The sequence below is a fragment of the Botrytis sinoallii genome (assembly GCF_014898435.1).
Source record: "Botrytis sinoallii strain Bc 23 chromosome Unknown BSIN_005, whole genome shotgun sequence".
In the NCBI taxonomy this organism is placed as follows: domain Eukaryota; kingdom Fungi; phylum Ascomycota; class Leotiomycetes; order Helotiales; family Sclerotiniaceae; genus Botrytis; species Botrytis sinoallii.
In genome coordinates, this window is record NW_024066032.1 from 2294548 (window position 1) to 2320568 (window position 26021).

General features: G+C 33.2%; 2 protein-coding genes across 2 annotated transcripts; one reads left to right on the top strand and one right to left on the bottom strand.

The window, feature by feature from the left end:
- Positions 1 to 9966: 9966 nt before the first annotated feature.
- EAF02_003791 (uncharacterized protein) lies at positions 9967 to 12152 on the bottom strand (the record flags this gene model as incomplete). Its single annotated transcript, XM_038899839.1, has 4 exons — positions 9967 to 10855; positions 10906 to 11228; positions 11337 to 11746; positions 11810 to 12152. The coding sequence occupies 4 exons, from the start codon at positions 12150 to 12152 to the stop codon at positions 9967 to 9969; spliced, it is 1965 nt and encodes a 654-aa protein (XP_038760766.1).
- A 10438-nt stretch (positions 12153 to 22590) lies between these two features.
- EAF02_003792 (uncharacterized protein) lies at positions 22591 to 25652 on the top strand. Its single transcript, XM_038899840.1, has 4 exons — positions 22591 to 22860; positions 22944 to 23733; positions 23789 to 23974; positions 24047 to 25652. Exons 1-4 carry the CDS (start codon positions 22807 to 22809, stop codon positions 24346 to 24348), a joined length of 1332 nt encoding a protein of 443 aa, XP_038760767.1. The 5' UTR covers positions 22591 to 22806; the 3' UTR covers positions 24349 to 25652.
- Positions 25653 to 26021: the final 369 nt, after the last annotated feature.

The following is a 26021-nucleotide window of genomic DNA, read 5'->3' on the forward strand; positions in this document are numbered from 1 at the left end:
AGCGCTTTTGTAACCTATCTCTTAGCTTATATATAATATACTTCTGCTATGACTTTCTTTGTAGTTTTTGCGTATTGAATGATTATCAGGATTAATGAATTAATATCACTCAATCTAGGATATATCCTATAAACTAGTAATATAGGAACAAGCCCATTCAATCCGGCTATATTATTCACAGCTTTTACTACCATTTGCAGGATCATTATTTTCATCAAATTGTCATTTTCAAGCTCTTTAATCAAGATCTTGTATACACAACATAAAGGGTGATAATATCTTTTCATTATACCTACAAAGTTGTATACTTCAACTAGTATACTCTTAATAGTAATTGATATAGATTTTGTATTCTAAATAAACTTTTTATTTACAAAATTCTTTTCTACATTATAAATAATATAATCTGGTAATTCTATATATACATCAATCCAACACTCTCAAGAGTATCGAATATATATTTAGCTGAAACGTTTTCAAGGAACCAAGTTACTTAATAATATATTGCCTTATCAATAATATACAGAACTGGTTTGCCTGCAATATACATGACGTCGATATATATAATATAGTTAAATTCAGTATCCTCTGATAGAGTGAATCTAAAATGTTTGGATAACTTGCTATGTATTTGATAGTGCTTGTAGTATTTGGTGAGATGTTTTATAGTATTATTACTCTCATCATAGCCTACACATTATAATATACTATAAAAACATTATATAAATGGATGGCCGAATTGTTAATATAAATATTATAGTTTAGTAGTTGTTAAATAGTAATCATTCTAGTGAATAGACTCTTGAATAAACTAATCTATATTCACCTTCCATATCAAAAATACATATCCGTGTTTTCTAATAACAAAATATTGATTGATTGGATTAATGAATTTGTCGGTAATATTATTGTAGAATACTTTAAGCCAGTCCATATCCTCAAGTTCCAATAAAAATAGAATATCGGTATTTATAATATGAAAAACAATATATTCAAATAGTACATCGATACGAAATGAATCTATTAACATTGCAGTTCCCTTCTTAAAGTATACATTCACCACTCCCGCTATTTGTAAATTATACATCACTGGATATACCTATTGCTATGTATAATATTGTTCAATCCTAACTATAGATTTATCTGCACAAACTGTATCGATACATATATCGAAGAACTCCTTACTTGTATAACTTACATAAAAGATATTTATCACACTTTCTACCAATAAAATAACTTCAATAAAATCTCTAATCAATATATACAATATTATATTGACTAACAACTGATTGAATATCTCTTAACCATTCACAAATTCTGAACTAACAAAAAATGCTTCTTCTTTAGTATTATTAATATCAAGATCTACAAAGAACTATCCCATTTCGGTTTTTGAATTAGATTCTGCATTAATAGCTTCTCTCTTATATTTGATCAACCATTAGTTGTAACACTTATTATACACATTATTACTACCATCCTTAATCTTTTCCCGATATTCACATTGGTTTTTATTCTATTCCTTCTGGGAATGCTTTGTTGATCGATATTCCTTTTTCTTGCATATCCAGCAACGATTTCGTTGATTCGAAGAATTAGATTGTTGTTGAAACCTATTGGTATTGCCCTTAAAGCTATTGCTTCTGAAATTACCATCTTTAGAATCCCTAGAACCACCTCGGTCGTTGTTGTTGCGGAATCTCCTATCAGTGAATAGCACTTTATCTTTCTTATTCTTATATGATCTCTCTCATATATTAATGGATTATCACAATTGGTTGATCAAACCAGACACCTCCTTTTTGGGGTCGAAACAAGCTAGATTACATACCTCAATATCTTTATATGCTAGTATAAGCTTGTTGTATAGATATGATATTTATTGTATAATAGGATTAAATTGATACTATAATATACATAACTACTTAATTATAATAATAAGATACTCACTAAATGACTTATTTTTATACTCCTTTTTAATCGATTTGAAAATAATATTATTTCATTTAAATAGTATATTATATTAATACTCTTTTCCCTTAAAGTTACTCCATATATAAATACAAAGCTCTCTGAATATAAATAGTAATACTTCATAATTGATATAAAAAAACTTAAGCACACTATCCTTTAGCATAATTAGAAATACCTTATATTGTATATCCATAAGCACCTCTACACATTATAAGATTTCATAGAATATTGAAAGTTTGAAATCGAAATTATCGTCATCCCCACCATATTTCTCCTTATTAATATAGAATTTCGATAAATTGACAAAAGATTGTATATTAAAATATATCAATAGTTTCTTATCCCTATCATATCGACCTCTATTGTTCTTCCTATCATTATCACTATTATTGTTATTATCAAGATCTCCTTCTTCGTTACTTTTCTCATTATCTTTTTAATCATTTTTATTATATTCGAAATTGTTGTTAATGAATCTTTAATTATTTCGAATCTAAATTTAGATTCTTTAAAATTACAATCTTTCAGAATTTTCTGAACTTAGTCTTTCATTTATATATCTATAATAGACCTATATAATTAATCATATAAAACTTTAAATACTTCAATACCTAATTTCAGTATCCATACCCCTTAAACACATAATACTATTCGTAGTTTTCGTACATCCAATTAATGGATCTTCATAAATTGCCTATTTATGAATATATTAAAGTTATTATAAAAGACCTCAGCTAACTCATCATTATTGATATTCTTATAATCATATTGCTTATACTTGAATTTGATATATTTAGTAAACTCCTTAGAATCAAAATCAACAATTCCATTATTAGCTTATTATTCCTTTAATAAGCTTAATTACTCTTTACAGTACTCCTCTTCCTCTTCCATATATAATTTCTTACTGATAATCTTAGAAATAATCAGAATGTTATTGCTATCTAATATAATAGAGTGTATATAAAGGTATTTCGAAGATTATAGATATTTCGAAGATTGTAGATAGATTATAGGTATTTCTAAGGTTATAGGTATATTATAGATATAAAAATATAAGAGGGTATATGAAAGATATTTAATAAAAGGTTTACTTTGTACAATATATAATACAAAGATAAATGCATAATAAATACAAAATCGATTCGTTATATTTAACTAATCGATTTTTTTGAATATATTTTCCTGATATAATTATTTAGAGTATATTCTTTAGCACAACAAGGAGAGAAAATACACCATACCCAGTACAATGATATCTTTCTTTATAATCTCTTCAGAATTTCTACCAATCCTGAATACTACTTCTAAACACCTAATGCTTTCTAATAGAATCCAAGGTCCTAATTTGTAATATTACTAATTAGTGTTAGTATCAACTTGATATTGATTAAAGTGTAAAGTACTTCAGTCTTATCAATATAATTGATTGTATTATTCGTTTTGATTATTATTAATTATAAAAAACTAGTACTTGATATAATAGAAGTGCAAGCGCTAGTATTAGCGTTAGTATAATACAGTGCCCTCTTTAGATCACATAATTGATATCCCGACACAGGGTTTCTCTAATTATAGATGATTATAGCAAAGTATACTTTCTTGGCAATCTTGAATTCGATTAGGGTAACCACAGCAGGAAACAAATCGAAATCTAGATTCTCTTCGTTTCAGGATAATATGACTTTGATGTAGAAAGTATTCATCCCCCTCCTTAAAAAGATCTTCTAACCTCCTGATTAGTGTATCAGGTTTGACATCTAGCTTCCCAAAGCAATAGATAATTCGGAAATTAATCAAAACAGAAATTCGGATTAGCAGGCTTAACGGCAATTCAATAGCTTTGTTATAATAAAGTATTCCAGATTTCTATAATCAGTAATTACTTAAATTAATAATACAGCGCCTTTTAATTTAGAATACTATTTTTTGAAGCATAGATAATAGTTAGTAGTTCTTTATTGTAAATCTTGTAATTGTATTCAGCTACCGAATGTTTTTTAAAGAAGAATACAATAGATCTAAGTACTCTATTATCATTATATTGAGAGAGTACTCTAACAGATATATAATCAGAGATATCGGTTTTTATAATTACTTCCTTTTCCCAATTGAAGGAAGCTAGAACAAATACTTTGATAAACACTCGCTTTAATCGATCAAATGCTTTTTAATAGACAGGGCTCTATAGAAACAGAACATTCTTTTTGATTAGATCTATCATCGGGTTGATAATCTTTGAAAATCTCTAATAAACTATCAATAAAAGTTTAAAAACCTAATAAATATTTGAATATTGATTACACTAGCAGACAATTTCTAATCCAAAATTATTCGGATTTCTCTGAGTTTATTCAGATACTATCGCTTTCTATAATAAGGTCTAGAAACTTGATTTCGGATTTCAGGAATTTGTATTTTTCGAATTTAGTGAATAAGCTGGCTTTTCTCAATACTTGCAGGATCTTTTGGATATAGTAAATATATTCCTTTCAAGTTTAGCTATATATCAGAATGTTGTTTAAATAAATAGTACAAAATATATCCAGGTATCCTTGTAGAGAATTATTGATAAACCTTTGGAAGGTTATGGGAGCCCCTGTTAGCTTGAACAATATAATTAAGGATTCGAATAATCCGAATTGGGTACGAAACACAGTCAGGTATTCCTGCTCTTCTTTCACTCTTATATTGTTGAAGGTAGAGATAATATCAATTTTACTGAAATATTTTATTTCTTTTAGATTATTAAAGATTCTTTTGTTAATAATAAGGAATATCAATCTTTAATCAATAAGTATTTAAAATACAATAATCTATACAAAATCGAAGACTTCCATCAGCCTTCTTAATAAACAAGATAAGGGAAGTGATGGGAAAAGAGCTTGGCTTGGATAAACTCTTTCTAAGATTCTTTTCCAATTATTCTTTAAGACTTTTTAATTCGAATAGGAATAGAATATAAGACATTGAAAGGAGAAACAGCTCCTTTTTTGAAACAAATCTTATAATGATATAGTTAATAAAAAATAGCTTCTCTATATTCTTTAAAAAGAAGATATCTTTCCAATTTCGGAATTCGGATAATAAATCTTTAAAATCGAATATCTTTTTTTATTTAAAATATTATCGATTTGTTTAATCGATATCTGGAACATTTCATATTTCCAATAAACATAAGCCAAACAGGCTTTCAAAAAGATTATAGCTATATCCTTATTCTTTAATTCTTCGGAATGGGGTAGACAGATATACAAATTAGACTTTGAAGAAACTTTAGTAAAGCTTTTATACAAAATGAATGGGATGAAGTGTTACAAAATTCGTAATAAAATGGATTATTAAATTAAAACAAGTTTATTGCGAAATCAATATAGGGGTTATATTTCTTAAGCCAAGCTATCCTCAATATAATAAAATAATGGGCTAGTTTAATTATATACAAGATAATCTTCTTCTCAATATAATTGTTAATTTTGAATCCTACTCAGATATAGAAGATAACTCGATTATCAAGCAAAGTATTTCCATTAAATCCTATAATTTCGAATACTATAATAGTTGATATACTAGTATTTTCTAGAAGATATTTAGTTTCGATTTGTAAAGGCAATTTCTTTGCATTTGCTATCGATTATAGTATATATCAGAAGAATATCTTTTTTCAAAAATAGGATAATAAATAGGATTATCAAATCCGCATAATTATTTAGTTATCTTTTAAAGAAAGGTATGAATAGTAGTAGTAGATAAGTGGAGGGTATATAGAAAATCGTTCTAATTATGATTTAGATTAAACGTATCCCGTTTTCCAAACTGATTAAGCTGAATGACGAACGGGGAGGAGAGCGAGGTAAGGAATAAATAAGGACTTGACCCCTAAAGAACTATTCAGTATAAGACTAGTTCTTGTAGGGCTGGTTATAATAATAATAACTCAGAATTGAATAAAATAGATATCGGATATAAGCAATCTCATATCAGATGGCTAACAGAGCTGTAGTAATAGTATTTGTTGCGGTTTTGTTACAAATCCAGGTTTCTAGTAGTATATTCCTTTTTCCCTAAGCTCAGATCTATTGGGTTTTTAGGAGTAACCTTCGGGCTAATAGATTGTAGAAGTGGAGTGGTGGTTATTTTCTAGAATAAAGTTTTAAAAGTGATAGAATGAATATAGTGAATTTATTATTAATATTGATGGAATCAATTATTGAGTTATTATAGATAATTAATATATTAATAAATTCATAAATCAAAATAGAGTTATATAATAATATATCTTGTAGTTTATAAGAGATTCCTTGGAATAGGAATAGGGTTTAGAGCATTATCAAGCATTTCCCTTTTCAGAACGAGTCTCTAAAATTCTGTAAAAAAGATATCAAAATCAAGATGTCTTTATTTCAATATATATAGTTTATTCTATATATTTTGTATTCAATTAGAATCTTTAAAGACATTTTCGAAAATATTCGAGAAGTGTAGTATAATTGGTAAACTAGGAAATTCTATAGAAGATTTTAGATAGTATAAGTTTGTATATCTTTCTAATAAATCTTCCAATAATATAAGTCAATCAGACAGAAGTTATTAGGAATCTATTATTGTTTGCACTCAATTTTCTGTATATCTATTAAACGAATCTATACAAATCAGAGTAGATGCATCAAACTCTTTTGAATCGGGAATATATTTACTTAATCGAATAATCGGAATAGATATAGTAGATTCGGGAATAGAGTTAATAGAGTTTCAAGAAATACAGTTTCCAAACAAATAGATATAATAAATATAGATTCAGTAAAGCAATTAAGTAAACAAACATTTTGAATAGTAACCTACTTATACAAAGCAGTTTGAATATATTCGTAGACTAGGGATTCGGAAATTTCGTATTCAAGTAATCTATAATCTCCTTAACTCGATATAATACATAAATGCTAATTAAAGATATTGATATTAACCTAAAGGTTCTTTGATATAAAAGCACCAAATTCTGAGAAATCCCCAAGCCAACCAGATAGATACAAAGCAACTATCGCAAAAGCGATATTTTAATAAATAGGAGCCATATAGTATTACAGAGCAGGCAAACGGGATAAAGTTCTAATAACTTTGCCCTAATCTAGCAAAGTTATATTAGTTTAGGTAATAGATTCAGATTAAGAATTAAGATATAGCTCAAAAAGCTATAATACAGAATCTTTCAAGTTAAAGATATACAGGATTTTGCTAAGCGAGCTAGTCTGATCAGACCCTAGCTCACTTATGCTCCAGTGCGAGCGCTCAATTCGGTCCCCTCCAAGAGGACCAATATGTCATGTGATCTCACACCGTGACAATAAAGGAGTAAAGAATTGAAATTAAAGAATTATTTTGTAAAGATTCAATAGATTCAATTAGAATAAGAGAATTATAAAAAGATAGATTTATTTATTTATTATTTATTTATAGTGATTATATAAAAAGATAGAAAGTGATTAAATTGAGAGTTATCTTTATAAAGAGTAGGATTAATAGAACTTAGAATATCAGATATATATATAAAAGATATTTTGAAGGATTGAAAGTAGATAGAATAAAATAATAAAAAGAATAATTATTTAAAGATTTTATTTCATTAAATAATAAGAGATTCAACAAAATTACTATTTTATTAATTATTCTAGATCTTTCAAATAATCAAATTCGTAAAAATAATATTCTGATATCGATATTCATATTCAAAGGTATTAAAAGATCAAAATATTCAATAATATTGATAGTTTATTATTAATTAATAATAATTTAATTGAATGTATAGTTTGATATTATTGAAATCTAAAGATAACTTCAAATTCGTATATTTCGGTTATTCTATACTAATTAAAGATTTGTATTCCTATATCTTATCAATAATATTCAATGTTAAGATGATATTGAATATCTTCAGTGGTATCGAATTCCATACCACGTATGTATATATTTCGAAGAAAATCGATATGTACCACTATCTAGCCCGTATACGGATTACGGGAAATACTATTGCCTACACTGATATACCAACAAATGAACAAAACAAAAATTCAAACTTCAATACAGAATTGAAGAATTCAAATATCTCCATTTCGATTTTAAATAGAACGCATTTGACTCATCTCCTTCTCCTTCTCTATATCATATTCTATCAAATGATCTTCCAAGTTTACCATTTACTACTCACTACTTACTACTTATCTAGAATTATATACAGAACTATGAAAGATAATCTACAATACAAAAGAATTTTGATAGTATTGTTTATTTATCTATTTATTTCTTTCTTTCCTTCTTTCTTTATTTCATTATCTAATATCTATATTACATATTCGTAGACAAAAAGACCATTGTCCTCCGCAAGGAGCCTGGCTGGTTCAGTGGTAGAGTGATTGGGTCACTCTCCTATTATTCTATACTTATAACTATAGCGATCTGATTTTATATAGATTCATCCTATATATTGTCTTATAGGTCACCTTAATGTGAACCTCCTAACACAGCTCCACTGAACTCCGATAATCTACTGCTAATCCTAATAGAGCTTTTCTATTATGAACTGCAAAAAGCGATTGATCGAATATTGAAAGGGAATTGATCCCTCTTCCAACTATCACCACTACACTTATACACCACTCCACTACTCAGCGGAACTATATTCCAACTACTCCTCTCAAGCAGCCTAATAACTGAATCCTCTGCTTCCATAAAGCATCATCATACACACACCTGTTTTTTTAAAGCAATATACCTATATATACACTACTCCTGCTCATATGGTTTTATAACAGGAATAATCGTATAATCAGAGCGCTCCTCTCTACGAGTAACAAAAAGTACTAGGAATATAGAGCCGATCAAATAGCTCTATTTGCAAACATTACACTAGCTTGTTTAGAATATATAGAAGGAACTAGGTTTACTCTATAAGATTTTACTAGCATATATATCAGTACCTTTCTATATTTGTAACTCTAGATCTAGCCACATCTTTCATACCCCTAGGGAGGTCCCCCACAAGACGTTAATCACTATAAATAAATAAATAAATAAATATTACATATTCATCCATCCTACTATATTCTATAATCCACAGAACTATCTAGATATACTCTAGACTTAATATCCATTAAAGATTCTATAGTTATCTATTCAAAGATTCCTTTTTTTAAATCAAAGAAAAAGTAGACGAAGTATGTCATAATCAATCTTGAAATTCATAATTTGTACTTTCAGTACCCATAGAAGTAATTAAAGTTCTCTTAAAAAAGAAAATTATTTATTCTAAATTTATATTCCGATATTTCTAGTTTATAAAGATCTAGTAATACAATACAATATAATATAATATAATCTCACATCTCAGAATCTAGAAGATATGATAAGTATTCATCACCTCTTATAACTCATAATATTATTTCCTATTTCGTTCATTTAGTATTCATAACTCTCTGAATATATGTAGGTAATCTAAGTATCAAAAACCGTATCAGAATACTATTCTCGCGGGGAAATCTACAGGGTCATGATGTTAGGAGAGGAGGATTGCAAGAGTTTTCTTTGTATCTCTTATATTCGCTCTCTATTATTATGATTTTGCGATATGGATAGAGGAAATTCGTTCTCGAGTGAGTGGAAGAGGGAGTGGAATGCTATTAGTGTTTGTAACGTAGTATTATCGATGAAGATTTGATTAGAGAGGTTCAAAATTCAAAGGGGTTGAATTAGTTAAGAATCATTTCTTGTAATATTATTTTTTATTTGATCTATTCTGATATCTACCACCAACTTGTAATTTGGAAGTTGGAGTATGTAATTACCTCTCGTATAATCCATATACCTCCCTAGGAAAAGAAGCAAACTCGCATTAAAAAGTCATGGTATCTTGCCCTAGCATGCCAGCCCTCGAAAGCGCAACAGAAACGAAAAAAGCAAACAAATCATCATCTCCCATCCAATTTCTCTTCCTCACCCACTCTACCACCGGGGATCATAAACCTGTTTCCTAATCCAATTCTCCAACGCCACATCACCCCACTCCTCCCACACAGCCCAACACTCCTCACTCAACTCACTAACCCCCTCTCTCCTCGCCGCCTTCATCACCTCCCTCGCAACCACCACACTCGCATCGCGCACCCGCTCAATCTTCGGATAAATAAGTCCCATCATCAATTCCTCCCGATTCAAACATCCCGACAACGCTTCCGCACTCTGATACACCATTGCATCTGTGACTCTCGAGGCCTTGGCCAAGATCGCTCCGAGTCCCAGTCCCGGGAAGACATACACGTTGTTGCCCTGATTGGGGTAGTACGTTGTTGAGTTTTCCGAGGGGGACTCAGAATGTTTGATCGTCACCGGCGAGAAGGGGGATCCGGATGCGAAAATTACGGTTCCCTCGGTCCAAGTAATTGCTTGTTCGAAGGTACATTCTGCTTTCGTGAGGGGATTGCTGAGCGGGAAGAGAATAGGTCTTCGTCCCAATCCGCCCGCATCCACACTCACCTTCAGCGCTCTCACCACCGATTCTGTAAAAACGCCAAAAGTAGCCGTTAACCCGATCAACGCCGTCGGTTTCACATACTCGATGACTTCTTCTAAGGTTTGGAATTGATGACCATTATTATCATCTCTCGCGAAGATTTTCTTATGCGCGGCTAATTTGTCGCCGCGGTCGGTGGTGACGAGGCCTTTGGTATCGACGAGCCAGAATTTGTCACGGGCTTCTTTTTCAGAGAGTCCGCGACGCGTGTAGTATTCCATGACTTGTTTTGCGACTCCGACACCAGCGGAGCCCGCGCCCATAAATACTAATCTCTGGTCTTCGATGGGGACTCCGGAGAGATTGACTGCGCCAATATATCTATATCAAATTAATACATGGGGGAATACGAGGAGAGGGGAGATACATACCCAGCTAAGACGACCGCTCCTGTGCCTTGAATATCATCGTTGAACATTTTTTCGCCCTTGTATCGATCGAGATACTTGAATGCCTTTTCGGATTCGAAATCTTCGAATTGGACGAGCATCTGGGGGTAGACTTCTTTGACGGCAGCCATGAATTCATCCATGAATTGCTGCTCGACTTCGGGGCCGGGTCGCTTCATGCGGAGACCGAGGTAGAGGGGGTCGCGGAGATTTTCTTCATTGGCGGTGCCGCAGTCGAGGACGATGGGGAGGGTTTTTTCGGGATGGATACCGGCTGCTCCGGTGTAGAGGGCTAGTTTACCAATCTGGAAGGGAGGGTTAGTTAGGTTTTGAGAAGGACATAGAGGGAAGGAGGGGATGTTTTGTTCAAAAAGGGGTGAGGGGTACGAACCGAGATTCCAACCACCGTTAACACCGAGATCGCCAAGACCGAGAATGCGTGATCCATCGGTCACGACACAAATTGAAGGATCTGGATATGGCCAATTTCTCAAAATGGTGGTCATGGACTTGCGTTGCTTGATGGAAATATATAATGCTTCTGGACGAGTGTATAATGTGGAGTACTGGAGACAGACATCGCCGATTGTGGGGGTGTAGACGAGGGGCATGAGAGTAGCGATATTATCGATTAAGAGACGGTAGAAAAGATCTGTATTTTGGGCTTTGATGTTGGAGAGGTAGAGATATTTGTCGATGGGGGTTGCTCGATTATTGATCATTCGCATGGCTCGGATACATTGTGTTTCGAGGCTCTCTAGGACGTGAGGGATGAGACCAGTAAGGTTTTTGTTGACTCTGTCTTCGGGAGTAAAGGAGGTACCTTTTGGAAGGTTAGAAATCTGAGGGTTGAAATACTAGGTAGATGAATGATATGAAAATATACCTTTATTCCATGCAGGCTCACGAAGAACCTGATATCCTTTGGCGGCATCTTGAGAGATATATTCGGTATCATTGGATTGAGTAACCGTTGGATAATTCGTCTGACTATAACCTTTCAAATGGTCAAGAGAAGATTGCTTCATGGCCGCTTCAATGGCAGCAATATCAATGCCACCTATGGGATTCATAGCTGTATTTCTCCGACTTGTCGAAATAGAGATGCGTTTACTGATGGTGGTAGAAGAAGAACGACTTGCGACTGAATAAGTAGGAGAAGAAGATCTAGGAGTATATGGAGTTCCGACTTCAGAACTGGATGTGCTGTAATTATAAGAAGAAGCCATTGGAATATAAAGCTTTTTTGACTTTACAGTAGTGCGACGGAATCAGAAGAAAAAAAAGACTCGTGAGAGAATGTTCATCATTGATATATTTGATGGGACAATACGGTTGTTCGCAATACTTTTAAGTGGGTACCTTGACTTTCGATACGGAGGTTATTCATGATGAAGAAACCAGGATATGGACCACAAGCAGCGCGTGAGCTTTGAGAAGAAGAAAATTTGTAACAGCATGCTGGTAGTTTCGTTGGGGTTTCAATAATCGTCCGAAGAATATCGGGACGGGATGGCAGGGTCACACATGGTAAGTGTTGAGATGAAGATGAGGATTTGGGTAGGAAATCAAGCTAGTCGGTTGATGTTTATTCAATACGACCCGCTAAATGGGAACGGGTTGTGGATATCTTTTCCCGTATGGACCTTCCCGGGTGATATTTAGTCGGATGTTAACGGCGAATGAGGCTTATTGTATTAGGTATGTGGTTTGGGATAGTTGTTCTTAGTGAGAGTAGATTAAATGAGTTACAGTAGTAGAATCTTTCTCTCTGGAATACTTGACATATACTGTTTTGTATTGCGGTTGAAAGTTCATCCTCTGTGACCACCAACATAATATCGTCTCATCAATCCCATCCCATCCATCCCATCCCATCCTCGCAATATAATCCCAATCATCAGCTAAACAACACTCACGCATTGTTGAAAAGTAAGGGGGATTTTTTCACCAAACCACCCCTCTCCATGCCACTTGACGTTGAACCCAACTTTTACTACATCGTACATAATTTGTCTTTCGCTTCCAGGACCGAGCCCGATCTACCCCTAAAACAGTAAAGAAGCAGCCTTGTGAGGACCCCTCCCTCTACCCACCTTTTCTCCCAACCCCAGTTTATGCAAGGGGATATCAAGGATATGAAGGGATTTTTACTAATTAGTCATGTCGACTACAAGGTATGTACTTCCGTTCTGCTCCGACATTTTCGTCGTTCGAGCTTTTTTTTCGACGTTGATGTACACACATACATACATGACATCTCTTAGTAACTTTCCATGCATATAACAAATTTCGGGAAGAATCTTTATCCCCTTTTCCTTTCCATTTTATATACAACATCTCTCTAACCATCACAACTTCATCTACCGATTTCCTAGACGGGTGTTGCGAAAACATATATGTGGAAACCTTCATTTTATCTGGCAAGAATCGTATCTAGACGATTTACGAACACGCTGAATGGGAAGAGGAAGCCGATTAAATAACGCATACAAATGTTGTTGCTGATTGATTTTGTCGATTCTATAAAAAGTAAACTGGGTAGAATATCTGGATGAACGATTTCCGACACGAGACATCCAGATGAAATGTTTCATGTATTGCCTGATGGATCCACAATGGAATGAATGATTATCCTGATCCTTCGGAATACTTTTCCATGTGGTGGAACACGGATCGGACCACTCACTGCATACGGAGTTTTGAGAGTAGAGTCGATGGAATTTCTCGAAATTTACTCTTTTGGGACCCATCGATCATACAGTATCAATTGTGACACTGACACGGAATTGAGTTTAAGCATTACCAAGCATTATCAAGCATTTTCAAACCGTTCTTTTCCTCCTCAACTTCCTTCTTCTTCTTCCTTTTCATTTTGTAGGATCGTCCGTCCCATCTTGTAACATTCTTGTCACATGTTGGGGTTACAAGTTAGTTGTTCACGATCTCAATCCTTGTGTTTAAAAGCTTATCGTGCATCTATCCTAACACTGTTACATACAGTCCCATATCTTGAACGTCTGAATATTTCTATCTCAAGATGAGGAATCGTGGAGGTACATCAAACGATTGATTGATATTTGCATAGCTGGTATTTTATGATTGTTTACCCTGTAGCAACAATCTACGGCATGGATTGAGAAACTTCGAGTTGATGTTTATTTCATATCATCTTCACGACCATACTTCAAGCAATGGAATTTGCTACAAAAACGTTTCGGTCTGCTTCATTTGATGTATCAATTTTTCCATCTTTTCTTTTTCCTAATAGTCTGCCTCCACGGCAGTGGCCCCCGAAGGGTCAGCGAAGCGTCGTTCATATCAACATCGATCAATTGACCAGTCAATTGATAAAAAGTATTATTATGGGGGCAAGCCCCCAAACCCCCATAGCTCGCTGCGCTCGAGATTTGCTCTGTACTTATTCTAGTGGCTCCTCGAATGCTACGCTTACAATTACAAAGAACCATCCATGATTTTACCTAAAGACCCGACTTTGGTATACCGCCGCGCTGTTCACTTTATTCCAATAGGAACAGATATAGACTCGAATGCTATCGCCACGGAATATGACCATACAGAGCCTTGAAAATTCCAGAAAGATATCGTATCGAATTCTAGAATATATGTTGAAAGATTCTCCATATCGAATTTGTACACGATCTATTGGGGGTTTTGATACTTTGTCCCCTCTGGTTCGTATAACAGTTAGTCTATGGATAGCCTAGATCTCGACTTGAAATTGCGAATAACCTTATGCTTTGGGTACCATACCATCTATCATAACTTTCCATACTATCTTCTTACAGTTCTCTTTTACATTTTATACGCACCCATACTATCATCCAAACTTTCCTTCGCGCTCAATCGAATAAATGCGTGCAAGAGTTTCACTATACATACATACATACATACATACATACATACATACATACATACATACATACATACATACATACATACCTAGTAGGTACCTAAATTCATTCCGAGTACCGCGCAATCGCAACCTCATGACTTTCCTAGATACCTATCCTCTTCACTCAATCAAACATGAAGAATATCGAGCTTGTCCATCCCCTCAATATCACGCAGCATCTACATTTGCAATAACAAAATTTCAATCAGAACCGAAATGTATTCTTCCGTTTATTATTGTAAGTGTATAGTATACGAGGTTTCATAGTCCTTTTTACTCCCATTATCATTCTATACGGACGGTATCGAGTCTAGTCTTTAGTATAAAAAATGAGAGAAAGGCTTTGTAAATGTTTTTTAGTATATACTTGCTTATATATTTCTCTCGATTTTAGTTTTATTTCTTATTTCTTATTTATATTGTTGGTTCGAGAAAGATACGGAAGACGTGGTTCCCACTATTAGTAGGCCCCTAAATGTCTATTTGTATTCAATCTAAAGAGCTAGCTAAGTGGGAAAATAGTAGGCCTTATATAGGCACTACTGAAAGAGTTAGTCTCTTTCGCATTCGCCTAATACCTTTGATACAGTAGCCATTGTATTGAAGTCATTCCTTTGAAGTGAATACTCTTGTTCATATAACGTGTTTTATCAGTGTGCGGGTCATATCAGTGTGCGGGTCATATCAGTGTGCGGGTCATATCAGTGTGCGGGTCACTTTTATCTCAATTCACTTTTTCAAATTTATATTATTCAATAATCATTGAATCAATTGATTAAAACTATGAAAATTATAATAATCTAGGATTTATTATATTATTTTGATAAGTTTTTATATTATTTTCGTTCTTTCTGTATTTATTATAGTATCGACTAGAAGATGTTTCTTTATTAGAATTCCTTCCTTTTTAATATTTGTTATATTGAATTTGAATATTAATCTTTTGTTGAGATAATATATCAAGAGCTTTTTATTTAGTAAGTATTCCTTCTTAATATAATTGGATTTTTTTTGTGTATTGATATTTGTTTAATGTTTTATTCGTTACTTGAAATGTATGGATTTTTGTATTTAAAAGTGTATTCTTATAAGCTAATCTCTTTATATTTTTAGCTAAAATTAGTATAGTCTTGAATATAGATATAGGGGAGTTTGATTAATAATAAGTTATTCGAGATTTAACTAATATTGATTGAAAAAGAGTTTCAGTTGGGTTGTGAGGGGTTTGAAAGATTTATTGATTTAGGTTGAAAGAGGGGGGAGTAGGTGTATGAATTCGAATATCTAATTTCGAAAGTATGGTTTCAGGATTAAATGGTATTAAATCTGTTTCTCGAAATCCTGATTTCATATTCTGAGAGGTGATTGATTTTTTGTATGTAATTTTAAAAGTTATAAAGAATTCAATCTTCAAAATATGATTGATATATATTTTGATAAATCCATCAATTTGATTATTATATGAATGTTCAGATTACTAAAATAACTTATATTAAGTGGTTGAGTTAGATAACTTGAATATAGTAGTAAATATAAATATATATCACGCTAAAAGTGATATTGTGTGAACAAGGGAATTCACTTCAAAAGAATGACTTCAATACAATGGCTACTGTATCAAAGGTATTTAGGCGAATGCAAAGGAGACTAGCTCTTTCAGTAATGCCTATATAAGACCTACTATTTCCCCTCATTAGCTAGCTCTTTAGATTGAATACAAATAGACATTTAGGGCCTACTGATAGTAGGAACCACGTCTTCTGTATCTCTCTCGAACCAATACTAATTAGTGATATCACAAATTACTTAAATTACTTATTCGAAATACCTTTTCATTTTTACTTCTTTTATTTCCCATTGTCAGCACTATGACATCCCGGGTAAGCGCTAGCACTAGCTTTAAGCAAGCTAGCAAGAAACCCGATACTGGCAAGAAACCTGTTCCATCCAATCAATCCATCGGTATAGGAGGATTTATCGATACGACAACTGACGACACTGATCCTTTGTAACAAGAGTTCAAGACTTCTTTTTACAAAGATATAACCAATACTTTTCCTTACCTTTCTGCTCTTTCAATCCCTATATTCCTAACAAAGTAATAACTGAAAAAAGGAAAACTCAGGAAACTGCTAAGGATTTGAAGTTCAAAGGAAAATCTCAAGACTATTCCTTTCCAAAAGATCTCAATAAAGCTAGGCAGTTCTACAAAGGATATATATTCAAGATGGGGATAAAGTATCAGATTGATGGATACTTTCTTTTTCGAATAGTTGTGTATTTGAATATAGAGATTACTGACACATCTTTTTAGAACACAATTACATTCGATTTCGAGTTTATTTGACAAGCTCTACTCAGGAGTATTGATAAGTTGATATTATATGACTTTTGTAAGGTTTTGTAATGTTATAGAGTATATATTAATATAAATACAAATCTCGATAATGTTTTAATGGAAGCATTTCTTCGCAAAGAGTATTACAATTGGACTGCGGAATAGTTTCTGGAATACTAGATTAATGAGGTACAATTATTTGTATTTATGAAATGGGCCTATCTTTCTGTTGGACTCGGTTCGAAACCACAAGTCGAATCTCTTGCCGATCCTTTTATCGAACCTTTGAACGGTAACCCAGCTAGTTATTTAATTTTATCAAATATCAGCAAAGCTGTTTTATCTGTTCTTTTTGAGGCATATAGATTCCCTCCATTTTATGGTTTTGGGGATATACGAAATGCTTCTACAGGATTATCTGGTAATAATGATGATTCGGATAATGATAATAATTGGGACAGTGGTCAAGATGGTAATAATGATAGAAGTGATAGTAATAGTAATAAAGGCAATGGTAGAGGTGGTAGGGATAGGAATTATAATATTGATTCTGAGATAACTTTGCCAAATTCCGGCAAAGTTATATCACTTCCTTTAGAAACAGCGATTATATATATAACAAATCCAAAGGAACCTTTTTTGGATTTATTCAAGAATGATTAGATGCCTATATCAATATCTTTCCCGTAAGTAGTTATACCTCAAATTCGAGCTTATATATAAAATTACTATCCCGAATATTTTGTTGCTGATTTTAAGAATCTTATTATGTATAAGAAATTTAGAAAAAAAGAAATTGATGGATTGATAATTAAGAGTGTATTTGAGGTTGTATCACTTTCGGATATTTCTTTTAATATATATATTTTTAAGTTGCAATTTATCAATAAAATTAAGATTAAAGGAAGGGATTGGTTCTACTGGTAAAAGGTTAGGGACTTTAGTTAGCAGATAGAGGATTTTTATGATTTTACGAATTTCTTTTTAGTTATTGTATTTGAAGTTATAAAAGAGAGTTTCAAATGTGTGAATAAGGGAATTCATTTCAAAAGAATGATTTCAATACAATAACTACTGTATCAAAGGTATTTAGACGAATGCCAAGGAGACTAGCTCTTTTAGTAGTACCTATATAAGGTCTACTATTTCCTCTCATTAACTAGCTCTTTAGATTAAATACAAATAGACATTTAGGGGCCTACTAATAGTGGGAACCACGTCTTCCGTATCTCTCTCGAACCAACAGATATCACCAAGAGCATTAAGCTAATTGGGTTTATATAGACATATTCTATCGTGACAATATATAATATTATTCTCTTTATAATATACTTGAAAAGCTTTTGATTTGTGGCTTTTATGCTTATCTAATATTAATATTCGATATTTGCTCTTTCTTTAATTCTTAATATACTTATTAAAGTATTTTATTATTTATTTATTTATTAGATATAGATTTAATAGTCCAATCCGTAGGAAAATCGGTTTAAGTATATCAATTAAAAAAATAAATCTGTTTTTGAATTACTAGAAATAGGGGTATAGTTTTATTTTCCCTATTACTATATATAACCGCTATAGTCTATTCTCTATTATCTAATTGTATTATCTTGCTTCTATTATTTTGTTCAGTATCAATTATTATTATTTCGGGGTATATTATATCTATTATAAAGTCCGTTTTATTAAAATTATAAAAATCGTAATCAAGAATATTGTATTTCGTTTGTATATTCGAAACTAATCGAAATCACTTTTTAATAAGTTTAGAATCTTTGTAGAAAGCTTTTTGAAAGTTATAAATATAACTAAAATGTATCTTTAATTTGATTCGATGCTTTACAAATCGATGCGTTTAGAGCTTTCCAATGTGTTTTGTATTTCTTGATTTAAGAATATAATTTGTTATATTTTCTATATTTCTTAATTTAGATGAAAATCCTTTTATATTTATATCGATTGTATATTCAAAAATGATATTCTCTTTTAATTCTGAAAGATTATAAGATTTTGATCAATATTCGGAACAGGAAGTAATATTATTAATTTTATGTTGTAATATTGTATTCGAAATATTATATATCTTTGTAATTTTTCAAATACTTGTTTTTTTGTTTTTTTGAATAGCTTCGATAGTGAGGAATATATGGGCTTTTTGATTATTCGAATTCATTATGGATTATTGATAAAAACGTGTATTGAAAGAGAAGAGAGTGAATTGAGGTGAAAGTGATCTGCATACTGATATGATCTGTACACTAATAAATCACGTTATAGTACTAGTAAATGTTGAATATAAAGTCCACTCAATTATAATAGTTTCAGACTCTAATTAATGAATTCGACCCGGTAAAATTTTTTTTATAATATTCTTTTTAAAATACTAAAATTATATCTTCTATCTTATAAGAGCAAGAACATCTAGAACTTAAAAATTATCAGAGTGATATCTTCGTTCTTCGATTGATTATAGTGTCACGGATTGATTATAACTCTACTTAGTAGATTTGATATTGATCAAACTACTTATATTCTTTTGGGGTTATATAGCTTAGTGGTAGAATATTTGACGTTGTGATAATTAGTTTGATCCTACCCGAAGGCTTTTCGTAATGAAATCCGATTAGTTAGAAAAAAGCGGTTCCGTTTACTTTTAGGTATATAATCAATTTCTACTACTAGAATCCTTAGCAATCCTATTCCAGAATAGAAAACGAGATTCTGTTATACCCATTCCAGGATTGAAAAAGAAAGTAGTGTTATGGATTGGTTATAATTCTATTTAATAAATTTGATATTAATCAAACTACTTATACCCTTTTAGGATTACATGGCTTAGTGGTAGAGTACTTGGCGCCGTAACATATAGTTAATATTATTGTTTTTATTTAAAAAATAATATAATAATATATCTTTTTGAATATATATATATATAATATAGTTCTATATTCATATAGTATACAAGTAGCGAATCACAGGATCACATGATCAAATCACATGATCATCACTCAAAAGAGCTCTTAGCTCAAAACGACCTAAAAATCGATTCTTTATTAATTCTTTATTAGTTCTTTTAATTCATTCGTAGTAAGATCGACATAGTACTAGTGAAATCGAATAAGAAATAAGAAAGAAAAGCTTTATTTGAAGGAATGTCCGGATTAGGAAGAGATCTACAAGAGATAAACGAAAATGGAAAGCTAGATTAGTAGAAAAAAGCATAAAATAAGACCTTTCCCCCTCGAATATAGAATAAGAAAATAAGAGTATTGTGACGAATATCACGTGACACACGTGATGACTCATCACAGCCTAGTTCAAGACTAGCTTGAACTAGACGTATATAAGAGATAAAGAGATCCCTTAAGATTCTCTTTCCTCTTTAGCTTTCTTATTCTAGTTATTTGATCTCTATGATATGCTCTAGTATGTAATCGTAACAAATATCATATACTGTTTCATGGAATCACGTGTTCCATAGCTATTTAATTGTTAATACGAGTCAGCTTCTCATAATAGACTAATATTAGTCTATTCCCTCTTATATTCTATTTATATTAAATACTCATATACTAGCTCATGACCTACGATAATTTTGATGGTTAAAATATATTTGAATAATATTGAAAAATAATAGGGATAGATAATAATGAAGATTTGTTGAAACTTTATTTATAAAGCTTCAAAAAGCTACTTTATAGCTAATATATGAGGATCTTGAAAGCATTTGTTATTTTAAAAATATTTATCAAATAAATTATTAGGAATTATTTAATAGCTTCAAGTGTTCGGTAAATGTGTTTATTTATCAAATAATTCCCTAATAATTTATTTCACAACCTCAAGCGTTCGGTAAATCTATTATTTCAATTATTAGATCTAAATTATTTAGTAAATAACCTCAAATAAGTCAAAATAAGTCGATCCGAACGCACCCTTAATGCTCGTCGGAGATTGCGACGATTAAACTAAGAATGGGAACTATACCATATTTAACCTAGTCTTCAGTCGCTTGTTTTTGGGTCCTGTGATGGAGAGGCACTGCCTATTCGTAGGAGAAAAAACAGGCCGAAATTGACCAATGCGTAATACCTCTCTCTACGCGTTGTTTTGGTGAGGGTGCACGTACCATTGCGCATTGGTCAATACCGGCCTGTTTTTTCTCCTACGAATAGACTGCCTCTACGTAAGCAAAAAAACAGGCGGAGATTGACCACCATTCGAAAGACCTTCAACAATTAATATCTCTTTTCGATATAATATTAAATAATAAAAACATTTAAAATCAATACAAAGAATACTCAAATTTTCGTTTGCTTTTTTCAAATTTCAATATTTAATTTGAAATGAATTTATAATCTATTAAAAAAGTCCTTTGAAAGGTACTCAATTTCCGCCTGTTTTTTCGCTTACGTAGAGACTGCAAACTTTCTCTTTATACCACGTCAAATACAGTCTTCCTATCGCATTGCTCTATCTCCATTTCTATCGCTGTCTCGATATTATCCATCTCTATCGCTGTCTCGATATTATCCATCTCTATCGCTATCTCGATATCCTTCTATCTCTATCGCTGTCTCGATATTATCCATCTCTATCGCTGTCTCGATATTATCCATCTCTATCGCTATCTCGATATCCTTCTATCTCTATCGCTGTCTCGATATTATCCATCTCTATCGCTGTCTCGATATTATCCATCTCTATCGCTATCTCGATATTATCCATCTCTATCGCTGTCTCGATATTATCCATTTCTATTGCTATCTCGATATTATCCATCTCTATCGCACAATATCTATTACGACCATACGAGCATAGTCTTTCTATCACTATCTCTATCACTATCTTTATCGCACAACATCTATTACGACTATACAAGTACAACAATTCTGGCGGTAGTTACGTTCTTCAGCACCTGTAGGTAGATAGATCTTGAGTCTTCTCTACTAGGCGGACTAGGTATCACCTCTTGTAGGCGGGTCAAATGTCACCTATAGACAGATTCTAGATCTCCTCTACTAGGCGGACTAGGTATCACCTCTTGTAGGCGGATCAAATGTCACCTGTAGGCGGATTCTAGGTCTCTTCTACTAGGCGGACTAGGTATCACCTCTTGTAGGCGGGTCAAATGTCACCTATAGGCGGACTAAGTATCACCTCTTGTAGGCGGATCAAATGTCACCTGTAGGCGGATTCTAGGTCTCTTCTACTAGGCGGACTAGGTATCACCTCTTGTAGGCGGGTCAAATGTCACCTATAGGCGGACTAAGTATCACCTCTTGTAGGCGGGTCAAATGTCACCTATAGACAGATTCTAGATCTCCTCTACTAGGCGGACTAGGTATCACCTCTTGTAGGCGGATCAAATGTCACCTGTGGGCGGATGCTAGGTCTCCTCTACTAGACGGACTAGGTATCACCTCTTGTAGGCGGGCCAAATGTCATCTGTAATAAGGAGACCTAGTATTTTCTCTTTACATCGAGTTTGGTTTCTTGATTATCGAGGACAGTATTCCAAGACTTTTCATTCTGCTTCTATCAGTATTATCTTATTATCTATCAGAATAGCGCTAACAATTGTTTTCCCAGACGTTCTATCTTGAATACCGTATAACAATAGGCCGCTATGGATGATCCAATGTGCCCTTCGAAAGACTCGTCGGTTCCATTAAAAACAGCGGTATATTTCCTCTGTTCTCTTTTTTCTCTATCCTCTCCCCTTATTTCCCTCTCTCTATAAAAGCTAACCCTCTTTCTTCCCAGAATTGGATATCCAAACCTTCGTCGTCGGATTTTCTTCCGGAGAACTGCATTACAGATTTACCAGTCGTTATCAGGTGGACAAATAATCGTTCAGCTCACTTTATCGGTGCAGACCATCACCAACTCCGAATGAATATACAACTTGGTACAGACGAAAACCCCGAATTGCTCTTTTGGTTTAGCATATCAGTTTCAGTTAGCGCGAACCCAAAATCCTCTCATACACGTACAAAGTCTCTCTACTTCGTTGTCAAAGGCAGTTTGATTGATCGGGATACAGATAATAACTGTCTATCCTTAGATTATTCACAGTCTAAGTATTGTTTCGATACTTACGCTAGTATACGAAATGCTGGTATAATGACCGATGAGAGCTCTCTTTGCTGTACATTGTTTAAGCTTCACGATCATGGCACAGTATTCATGCCCCCATATCAAAATTGTCCCTTCACTCCTATATCGGATAATGCCTTGGATCTATTGAAGGAGACACAGTCCCTTTCACAGGCCAAAAGATTCCGGGTATTCATATCGTCTGAAGGAGTAGCACTTTCATCTTTTTGGAAAACGATTGATAAAAGATGTCGAGGAACCTTTACAGATGATTTTACAACTCAGAAGAGTGTATATAAAAAGGGTATGGTATGCGACGAATGGAAGAATTTCAATCCGTTTGTGAAACAGAAGAACCCGGCGATACATCAAAATACTCTTCATAGCAAAAAGCATAACTCGGAATCCCTACCTCTATATACTAAGGGATATCAAAGTACTGGAATGAAACGTAAAGGTAATTCAGAATTGACCCAATAGTGAACGATAGTACTGACATCCTAACAATAAAGATAGTGATCGCCTGAATGATTCTAATGGAGTCTGTAGCGAAAATGATGAACTCGATCAACGGTTTATAGGAACCGAAAGCGAGGAAGAAGTGGAAACAGAGCGGCCGAGCAAATACACCAAGATATCTTCCGATAAAATGCCATCAGGTGTTCATAAGACTGTTACTGGTCCTAACCATAAATCTAGTAAGCGATTCATTTTATACCTCTTTTTCTCTCTCTCAACATTTCTTAAGCACTACTAACTATATCCCCTAGATAAATCCTACGCAGATCGTCAAAGTCCCCAAGTTCAGTTCGCTGAACCTTGTAGCGAAGTCTTGAACGCCCTCGAAGAGAGCTACCTCGAAAAGCAATTAGCTGCTTTCATATGCTGGATATTAGAGTTCGACTCACACTTGGAGAAGGCTTGTGAGCAGGTCTTCTTAGATCTTGGCGAAGCAGTGTCTTGTGGAGATAGAATCGAATTTAACAAAATAAAATCGAAATGTATGGCGGAAATTTACTGTACATATACGAAGAGAGGATCTGAATGGGTTTTGAAGAATACTAGGACATGAAAATGAGGAGAGGGGTATGCTTGTTCACTTAGCAATCCCGTGGGGTAGATAAGCTAAAGTCGACCAACAACAACGACTACTGGGGAATTGGGAATTGGGTAGCAATTCATCTTGATTACTATCGCTAAAATCAATTATTCCATCTCCTGCTTGCAAGCGAGGGTCAGCTGCTACAAGCTGCTTATACTCAAAGTTTAGCCGATCCCATGGAAAACTGGAACCAAATTCTAACAAGGCAAGTTGTGTTTTTTGAATTGAGCACGAAGTTCCATATAGTAAACAAATACAACTTGAAGGCAAAAGAACGCAGAAGCTCGGATGAATATTAGAGGTCGCAATCATCAGGTGTCTTCCACACAAGATTATTGACCCAGAGATTGCATACTCGATATAGCGATATGCATCTAGATACAAGTCATTGCATGAATGACGAAGCAGCGAGGATGAACTTCCAGTGGCGTCTAATGTCTCCCTGTTATGACTTCCCCTTGTCCCACTTTCGCCAAGGACAATACCTATCGATCGTCGATTGGAGGGGTAGATGCAACATGATAGTCACCGCAATTTGTTGCTTCTTGAGTCTTCTCCTCACATCTGTAAAGCTGAACGGTCTATTCCCTTGTGTGCTGATTCCTTGCATCTCCTCACCAAAACCTAATCACGAAAGGATTTTATGGTATCTACTTTCCAACTCCGAGACTACATTCAGCAGGTCCTAAAGAAGCACAACATCCCTCTTTTAAAAGAGCATAACCCCTTGGTTTTGAAACACTTGGACCACCGCTTAATTTTCTCATACAAATTTGAGTGAGTAAAAGAAGCACAACGTTGTGCCTTGTTAACCATATAGGTTAGGTCGTTTAGTTTTACTTGGTCGTCTTGTATATATGGCATTAGGTGGTCCAGGGCTTCCTTGTCGAGGACAGAAACAGCATAGCGTAGGCGTTCTTGGTTTCCTATGAAAGTTGCAGCCTCGAGACGTAACTGAGCCAGAAAGGGGCGAAGCTTCTCACGATTGCCGATGAACTTTTCCGGATCAGGGATTTTTGCGTAGGTGGTAGTATTCATGCTTCCTTGTGGTTGACAGGTTAAGGCTAAGTTTATCTCTCGGGTGTTCGAGAGACTTCAATCTTTTATAGTACCTAGCATCCTCTGTACACCGATATAAGAAATTCTCACTAGGTTTCTTTCAAGACTTTTATCAACTCTATCTCATAGAATCTCAATTGCTTGATAACAATTTTCCGAATTTAGGAAAATTATTGTAAATCTTTAGAATTGTTATAATAACAATAATATTATAGTTAATATAATCTAATAGTAGAAAGATAGTATACAAATTCGATATATATAAATAATAGAATCTAAACTCTTCTCAAAAGCTTAGAAGTATTATTTTCTTTCTTTTTCTATTTAACTTGTTATTGATTTCCAAAAGTAATTCGTTTAGGAAAACAATTCTCGTATCTAGATTTAATAATGTTATAGGAGAAAGCAGAAATATAGATTCGTTAATCGTAACTACTTACTAATTATTTATATACTACTGAATTCAGTATCGCTAATCTTATTCGATATATAATTATTAGTATAGTATTACTCATTCTTACCTTTATTACTAAATATTTAATTGATTTTATCTTATAGATTTTTTTAAATATTTTTTTTATACA

Coding starts and splice junctions, on each gene's coding strand:
- EAF02_003792 (XM_038899840.1), top strand. CDS start 22,807: ATGGATGATCCAATGTGCCCTTCGAAAGACTCGTCGGTTCCATTAAAA. Junction 22,861..22,943: donor CGGTTCCATTAAAAACAGCG/GTATATTTCCTC, acceptor CTTTCTTCCCAG/AATTGGATATCCAAACCTTC. Junction 23,734..23,788: donor TACTGGAATGAAACGTAAAG/GTAATTCAGAAT, acceptor CTAACAATAAAG/ATAGTGATCGCCTGAATGAT.